Consider the following 9,419-nt stretch of genomic DNA (forward strand, 5'->3'; position numbering starts at 1 on the left):
AGTAATTATTACAGAACCATTCAAAATCACACATTACGATATAAACAGCCAAGCATAAGAACGCTGCTATTTGTATAACATGAAAACATGTTATACCTAAGCATACCTTATAGTTCCACAGGACCGATGACACTAGTCCTCCCTGGTGTCACATCACACAGGTAAACACTCACAGTACACAAGAACGATAGTACGGACTGCTGGCATCATGGGTAAATTCATGATAGATATCACAAAGAAGGAAAGAGGTGCTCGGGCGCACGCTGTTTTTTTTTTTTTTTTTTTTCATCGCCTCAGATTTGTGTTGTCAACGAAAGTCAGATAAACTACGTAACATCACACAATTTATTTCACACTATCACTTTGAACATGCAGAATACAAGTACATGTATTTGGACATATACACTCAGAGGGTAGCATAGAACAAAGTCATGATGGTCATTGATGTTCAGTCTCTTTTCCTAAAGGATGATATAATATACATTATACATTACAATATATTATACATGTACTACGGAACAGGGACGTCTATCAGTTTTCACGATGGGGGGGGGGGGGGGGGGGCAAAAACTCGGAGTTGGAAGATCTATGCGAGGAAGCGGTCCAAAGTGACCGAGCAGGGGGAGGGTGTGGGAGTGGGGGGAATTCCCCTCTCACACGAAGGAGATTTTGAAATTCAGCGATCAGCCATGCACGCTTTGGGTGATTTTTATTTTTTTTTTAATAAAAAAAGTAAGAACATGAATTTTCACAGATATGTGAATTTCAAAATCAGTATCTCAGCTTTTGTTCCGCGTGTGCGACATCACCGTGCACTGTATAGAAGTCGACGGGGGGGGGGGGGGGGGGCGGGGTTGGGGGGTTGGGGAGGGTGTGAGAGAGGGTAGCCCCCTCCACCACGACGGAGCTTTTGCAGTTTTAGAATAATGAATTGGAACGATCTGATGCACAATTTTGCGGAATATTCGGAAAATTGTCAATTCCCATGGTGTGCCAGGTCTAAATCTAAGGATAGGAAACGAGCGGGGAAGGGTAAGTTCAAAGAGGATGAGGGAACTTTTTAATATATTGGAAATGAAGTGACACACCTGATGCACACTTTTTGATGAAATATCTTAAAATTCGTCAATCTCCAAAGTGTAATGAGTACACATATATGGAAGAAAACCTAACGGCGGAGGGTGTGGGACACGTATCCCCTCCGACGCGAGGGAGATTATGCATTTTCAGAATTGAAATTAAACTATTTGTGTGAAATATTTGGACATCTCACTATCAAAAACAAAAACAAAAACATTCCTTTTGGAAATTATGGGGGGGGGGGGCAAAAATTTTTGCCCCCTTACCCTAACCCTCCAGGATCGACGCCCCTGCATAAGAGGGAGCTTTTGCATTTTTTCGAATTCAAATGAAAATCTCTCGTGAACAGAATTTTGATAGAATTTGGGGACAATTTTCAGAATTGAAATTAAACTATTTGTGTGAAATATTTGGACATCTCACTATCAAAAACAAAAACAAAAACAAAAACATTCCTTTTGGAAATTATGGGGGGGGGGGGGGGGCAAAAATTTTTGCCCCCTTACTCTAACCCTCCAGGATCGACGCCCCTGCATAGGAGGGAGCTTTTGCATTTTTTCGAATTCAAATGAAAATCTCTCGTGAACAGAATTTTGATGGAATTTGGGGAATTGCCAATCCTAAAACTGTGCAAAATCTATGGAGGAAAACCAAGAGGGGAAACGGTTAATTGACAGACAATATCCCCTCCCACCCAACGGAACTTTTTATTTTCTTTTTCAAGTTTTTCTTTTTATTCTTTTACTGAAGTGACAGATCTAGTGCACATTTTGAGTGAAATATTTGGACAATTTTCTATCAAAAAATCAAACAAACAAGAAAATGTTCCGACATCTCGGGAATTACGGGGGCAAAATGTGTGTGGATCATGTTGTTTGATTACCAGCATCTTGCTCCACTTTAGGCATTAAGGCTACTGTGGTGTGGTACCAGGTAGGCACTCCAGACTCCTCAACTCCTTCTCCCAATCTTCTGGGAGAAGGAGTTGAGTTGGGAGAAGGAGTTGAGTCTGTCTCCTTTCATTATGCCTTTTTTCCCCCTCCATGTTATCTCCTTTGTGACATATCGTCCCAACTCGTAACATATTCATCTTCACCTATCGCTTTCCCCTTCGGACACCTCGGAAGGGTAAAGGATACCTTGCAAATCCGCCAAATTTGCAAACAACAGTTACTTTCAATCGCTGGCCTACTTGTTTGCGACTATCTGGCTTCTTCGTTCTGTTGTACTTGAATACCGGAACGAAACATGGTACTTCTTCGCTGAACATGGTGTACTACAGATCAGTCCAATTATTGCACAGTTCATGCATCAGTCTTGTTGGTTTTATTTTCTTCCACTTCTGTGGGGAAAGCGAGATTTACTGGGAAACTTCCCAGTGTATGCTCTATTATCTGTGATTGAAGTACATGTACCATCTTCTTGACTGGGACATCATCAAACAATTAACCATTACTTTCTCCGAGAGTGCAATAATTATGTTACGAATGGCATGACAATGCATTGGAAAAGAAAGAAAGAAATACGTGTTAGATATGTACATGATACAAGTTAAACATAGATAGACGTTGCTCTTTGAAATCGTTGGGAAATGCAAACCAGTCAATATGAAATGCTATGACGTAGAAATAACAATATTATTTTGTTGCCGTCGTGTTCACATTTATTTTTTTGTTTTTATTATTTTTTACACGAGGAAGTTCTATACACACTATGCGACCAAAAAGTATTAAAAACAAACAAACAAACAAACAAGCAAACAAATGCTGTATAGGGAAAATAGAAAGAACTGTGACTTCTGATTGGCCAGACAGCAAACCTTACGGACACATGCAATGGAATGGTATAAACATTTCTTGTTAGCGCCTAGTCTATCAATGTACAATCTACAAACAGACCTTATTTTTCCTGTTCTACTTGATTACCAAACTTGCGTTCGAATCTGAACACCCCCTGACTGTATTTAGAAGCGTGTTTCTAAAGCCTAATTTCCACAATTGCATCCAAAACAAACATCCAAACTCCGAAAATACATAATTTGTTCTGAACAAAAAAGAACAAAAAAAAAAAAGGAAATTCAGCTGAAAGGAACTAAATGCTATTGATAGGGACCTCGTCTTTTGCTATGAAAAAAAAAAAAAACCAACCCAGACATGTTAAAGTCATACCTCAACAAAATGACCCTTCCCCCTTAGTTGTAGTTTTCCATAATGCCTGCACTTTATTTTCATTTTCAGATTCAAATTTCAGCCCATGAGAAATAATCAAAACCTACAGACACAAACAATGCAAAAGACAAGACATGACAGCACTAAACATGAGAAAACTAAACGATGCAATATTCTATTCAATTTTGATCCTGTTTTGTTTTCATAGTTGAATTCATATACGGCGGTACAAGAATCCCGACACTGAAGCTCTGTGAAATTGAAATTGTAGTGACAGAGTTGTGCAGGTTGATACAAAAAAAATAGATAAATAAGTAAAAACCTCGTTAATTTAATGACATGATTCTGACATGAATTATCTCTGTTTGAAACTACTGTGCTGCCAAAACTTTTTCATTAAGCTGTGGTGAATTATTGGTAAATCTTAATCATAATCATCATTATCATTATCATCAATTCCATTGATTGTTTCACGATTCAAAGGAAGTTAGACATTCTCCCGTAGAAAAAATGAAGGTTTTTTTTTTTCCTTCCTTAAACTAAGATTTCCGTACGCATCTGTCTTTTGTAACTGTCGCAGCAGTATTACCTGCCGCCACATCGTGTTGATGCCGCACTATTTAGCGCAAAAGAATTATAAGCAAACGGTCTGCCGTGAAAATCTACAACCATCCCAAGAGTAGTTTGTCGGTTTGGTAATAGTCTATTATATTACAATTCTTTACTCACAAGTGCACTTAGAACATTGAAAGTCCTTTATGAATGATGAATTATTTTGATCCACGTGCAACAATGTAGGACCTACAGTCAGTAAGTACTGCCAAAATAAGAATGATGGCACACTAAACATTCTAAGATCATACGCGCTACGTAGTGTTGACATAACCCCTGTCAGTCAGGGAAACTCTCGATTTCCCGGGAGCCTGTGATGGTACTGCGTAGGATTCCCACAATGAAACAAGCAGCAACTGAGTTGGACGTGATCTTATAATCTACATGGACAATGACTCACAGTCGTCATTAAGAACGATCTGTTGTTACTTTTTCAATGAATACTTATTATCAGGTATATTATGGCACCACTCTCTTTGATGCTCATTACTTTTTACTATCTTATGGTTTTTTGTGGTTGTTGAAATGAACACATCCTGAAATCTTTGAAGAAAGGTAGTTACTACTCTGTTATTAGGGAATAAACTAAATGTTGTAGGTGCCCTCTCATTGCGATAGTTTCGCCTGCTATAGACTCCCAAAGGACAGGAGAAACAGCTACAGTGAGGTACCATTCACAATGACGTAACAGTCAACCAAACGCTTATGTGGTTTGATCCAAGAAACAGCGGAAACCACACCAGAAGTGGCATTTTCAACGTTCAACCTTCGTGCGGAGTTCGAAAGATTTCGGTGATCCGGTTTCCCCTTTGGTAGTGCCATAAGCAGCATTGGATCAACATTACCACATTGCGTGTACTTTAATAATAATCATTATGAAGCTTGCTCTGTCATGCACAATTTCTGACATTGTCTGACTAGCATCCGAGTGTCCGAGTGTACTATTACCTCTCATGCACTTCTATTCCAGCCAACCCGAAGGTTGATATGAGATATAACTGCATTAGACATGTCAGGCATTGAGAAAAAAAAAATGCACGACTGCATTTCCGGCCATTCGAGAGGACATCTCATAGAATCGTGCATTTGCTGCTGGCCTCCTTGTTTTTCATAACACGGTCGCCGACGACCAGGCACTGTCGCAGTGCCTCCAGCGCGTCGATGTGTTTCTTGTCGTCGAAGAAGTGCGACTCGATGGTGTAGTTCTCGATCTCGAACAGGTAGTTGATGCCCATCTCCTGTAGCCCGACGCGGAACGTCGACACGACATCCCTTCTGACATGTGGATTACGGCAGTTTGTGATGATCACGATTGGGGGTTCTCCTAGTAAATGTGAACAAGAAAAAATAAACAACAAACAAACAGTCGATTACCATTTACATCTCCACTTTCTCACACAGTTAAAATATTCCGCCACATGGATAGCCCATCAGCAACATGTTGACGAAGTACATTGCTCTTGCGCACACACCTTGAGGATTAACCTTAGACTCTATTTGCACACGAAATATATTTCCAATTTTTATCAGTTCACAACATCAAATTTTTACATAATGGGATCAAGAATACGGCCAAGCAGAAGCGGTGAACAGTCAGGTTTCAGTTCGTAATCAGACGTTCAAGTGGAGATGAAGCTCACTTTCAAGTATTCGCAATGTCGCACGATTGTATATACCCTTGAGCACACTGCATCTCCAGCGACACACTCACACCTGTGCATTATAGCATTATTCCCACGACACCTTCTTAACTAAGTTAACATCAGAAAGTGTCAGTTAAAGCTAAAGTTCTGCGACATTTGACTAAGACATTTCACTTCTGTCGTTAACCAACTCTTTTTCTCCCTCTTTTTCCGTGCATGTAGTAATATCCAAGATTAACCAAGATTAAATGATCTTGGGTAGCCTTATTTGGATCTGTTCTCTACCTAATTTTCTGCACGCAGAAACTGTCAATCAAAATTCTTGTCGAATTAAGCCCTTTCAAAATTCAAAGAGTTCATAGACATACCCAGACACTGCATATGATATAAATAATGCCACTGCATAAGTTAAAGCAATGATAAACATTGTATTCCTTCCGCATCGTAAACTCCTCAAGCAACTTTATAGATAATTATGAAAGATAAAGGGAAATGAAATGAGAAACCCGTTCTCAAATTGAAGACAGTCTTTCATCAAAATACGTACCTGTCATCTGTTGAATTGTATTCACAAGCTCTCTTAGATCTTGCGGCTGCATATTCAGACTCCTTGCGCTGTAAGAGAAAAACCATATACATAAATTGATTTTCCCTTATCCGGAAATACTTTCGATTCTCCAAATGGAAGGTGTAAGTACAACAAAAAATAACCTATAAGGTGTGGTTGCATTCTTTTATGGAGTGTCACCTCTTTTAATTGATAAAATCGACAATTATTGGACACTTACGAAAGTGAAGGGTCTTTTGGCGTCTCTGAAATGAGTTCTTCGCGGCAACTGTTTCAAAGTAGCATTGATTTATTATTGATCACGCAGTTCTGTCATTTAATAACAAATAATGACAAGTACTAACAATGATAATAATGAACACCCCCCCCCCAAAAAAAAATCATTGCAGAAAAAAAAAGAAAATTATAATGTGTATGGTGGAATATTTACCTAACGACGAGAACACAGGTGTGAATTTCGCAGTCCTGAGACGAAAGAAAAGTTCGCTTCAGTCCGGACACCAACCTCTTGTAGAACCCGCTGTCCCATTCGACCTCATGTCCGTCACCGTATACACCGGCTGCGCAAATGAACATCACAACTTTCCTTATTCACAATAAGCCAGTTCGGAGTTAGCTCATATGCAAAGTGGTGCACATGACTTTTTTTTTTCTCAGTTAGTTAGGTGCTTTACCTTTTTTTTTTCTTAAAAAATGACATACTGCATAAGCCTGCCCGACGTGGCAATCTATGAAATTTGTCATTCCTGTTCAACAAAGAATGAATGTATGTAGACCAGGTAAGCAGAGGGGATGGTTGATAGCATTAACACTTGTGAAAGCATCCATATCGAATTTATTACAGTATCGAACCTCTTCTATTAATACTAAAAAAGGACAAAATACCAGCCTTTCTGTAAGGTGGATGTGCTGACAAGCACCATTTATGAGAATGTCAATCACGTCAATAATCATTATTGAGATGCTTATCTCAGTAAATTTGAATACCAACATGCCTGTTGGTAAAAATGACAATTTTCTGCTCATGCGCGAAGTGGAATTGCCTACAAAACATTGACACATTTACTAGTCATCAACTGATCGAGATGCCACTTCATGTTCAAGGTGACTTGAATCTATAGAATAAGAAAACATGAAATATGCAAAACTGATTTTTTTAGTTTGATTTACGTGCTCATTATACAGAGATGTAGTCACAATAGCACACAATGCATGTATATCATATGATATTTATTCGATGGGGCAATATATCATAACATCCCCATGTACAATCTCCAGTGGCTATGATTGGCCTTTACACAAACTATCAGAGAATATTTGTCCCTCTTGAAGTGAATTAAACAGTTAAAGGTCGAAACTCTTCCATCAGTGGTTGAATCTTGTCAAAAAACAAACACATAAAAAAATTACATTGATTCATTGTTTAACGCTAAGATATTGGTTGAAAGCTTGATTTGCATATCATTTTTTTTTTTTGTACGAACCAAGATTGATTGTGAAATTATGAAACCTTTCTTTCACTCCCTCAAAAAAGAGAGAAAAAAATTTTAAGGGTGTTTCTATATGATTATAGATATTATGTCACTTGTGAGTGATCGATTACACTAGAGACGGGGCTTTCTTGTGTATTAAGCATGTGTCTATTCCTATTTTTTTTTTCTTTTTCAACTTTAAAATTCCGCAGAATATCCATTCAATAGGTATACGCTCGATAAAGATATTCCAGAAAGCGATATGGCATAGTGCAATTACCATGGATTTCTATTTAATGTCTAAGAAGACTGTTGTGGATGTGTACATAGGCCCATGAGCTTTTATTCATGCCCTACCTTTTAAATATCATTTGTTACATAAAATCTAGATCTAGCTCTCATAGCTTCGATTATAACGAGGCCATATAGCTCAGACTGCATTTACAATCATTCTCCATTCTGATCCCGAATGAGCACACGGCTACATTTTATGATAAACCCTGGCAAATATGTTTCCAAGTCCAAAGAACACAGGTTACCCTGCCTGCAGTTTGAGGTCGAAGGGCAAATTGTCTTCATATTCACGTTGGCTTAATAAATAGAGCAGATCAAAACTGATGAATTGACCACAATTTCTTCAAATATGCGATTTCCACTTGGCGTAATGCCATCATAACACAATTTGAAAATATAACATTATATGCGAAATCTTATATGTTTCTAAACTGTATCATTTTACAGTATGTCCGATATTGAACTTTATACCCTGCGGAAAATACCTACCAACTTGATTGCCCAGTTCAACCATGAAGTTGCCTCCGAGGCTCCGCATGCCTCGGTTGTCGACTAGGCTGATGAAGTCCGAGATGTCATAGGAGTTGAGGGCCCGGGTCTTCGAGGCTTCCTCAGCAAACCCTTCGGGGGCTTGATTGTCCCAAGTATCTCCCGTGGCATACAGAACAGAGTTGATGAAAGCTGACTTGCCAACGCCTGGTGGACCAAACAGACCTATGCGAAGTCGTGCCGGTGGGTGTTGGGGTCTTTGCCTTGCTGTTCGCATAGTCGATCCTGGCTTGTAGCTGAATATGGCACTCCGCAACTCGTCAATTCTACTATGCGCCATGATCAATTGTTAAAGATGTTTAGGGATAGGATCGGACGAGAAAACCAACTCTCCAGCAATGTAACCTCTGAAAGATGAGAAATAATCCGAAGAAAACGTCGCATGAACTCTCTTGTAATCACGATTATAACACTTGAACCCTACAAAGCTCAGGTACGGGGCATCGAAATGCGAATCTTCGACCTCTTGAACACTGAAAGGACGACACAAATACGAGCTCTTAAGAAACCAACGCAATCTCCTCTCAATCTGCTGCTATTTTTAGGCACTGGGTTTTCCCACAGCTCACTGCTACGGGGATTTCACAAGATGATTCGTGTGCAACGCCGTTGCTCTGTGAGGTTGCATGGCGATGTCTGCTATGTATTCGTCCAAAAGTAAAGTCTTCTGATTGTCACTGGACTTATCTTATGCCTATATCACTTTTAGGAACCAAGTACTGACAGATAAAATCCCAAAGAAATTTATGATTATGGACCAGCAACCGTTGTCATCGTAGTACCACTACATTCAGGAAATGAGCAGTACACAGGAACTCACTGTAGTCTATTATTTTACCAGGGTATAACAAGAGCGGTGTAGACGCACATGAAACGTACATACCACGCATTCACAGACATGGCATACACACATCAGGCTCTCTGCCAGAGGTTATTAAGTATGACCTGGGAATGTCCTTTCCAGTGTGATGAGGCTTACAATGTTGCAGTGCAGCTGCAGTTTTTAACGTATATTTTCTGCAGTTATCAATCG

General features: G+C 39.3%; 1 protein-coding gene across 1 annotated transcript; it reads right to left on the reverse strand.

Moving 5' to 3' along the window:
* Positions 1–4,670: 4,670 nt before the first annotated feature.
* On the reverse strand, positions 4,671–8,809 carry LOC140232383 (uncharacterized). The gene is made up of 4 exons (XM_072312510.1): positions 8,327–8,809; positions 6,502–6,631; positions 6,051–6,118; positions 4,671–5,184 (listed from the first exon to the last, which is right to left on the reverse strand). The coding sequence occupies exons 1-4, from the start codon at positions 8,664–8,666 to the stop codon at positions 4,931–4,933; spliced, it is 792 nt and encodes a 263-aa protein (XP_072168611.1). The 5' UTR covers positions 8,667–8,809; the 3' UTR covers positions 4,671–4,930.
* Between the last annotated feature and the right edge of the window lie 610 nt (positions 8,810–9,419).

Source organism: Diadema setosum, chromosome 8 (genome assembly GCF_964275005.1).
Source record: "Diadema setosum chromosome 8, eeDiaSeto1, whole genome shotgun sequence".
Classification (NCBI taxonomy): Eukaryota; Metazoa; Echinodermata; class Echinoidea; order Diadematoida; family Diadematidae; genus Diadema; species Diadema setosum.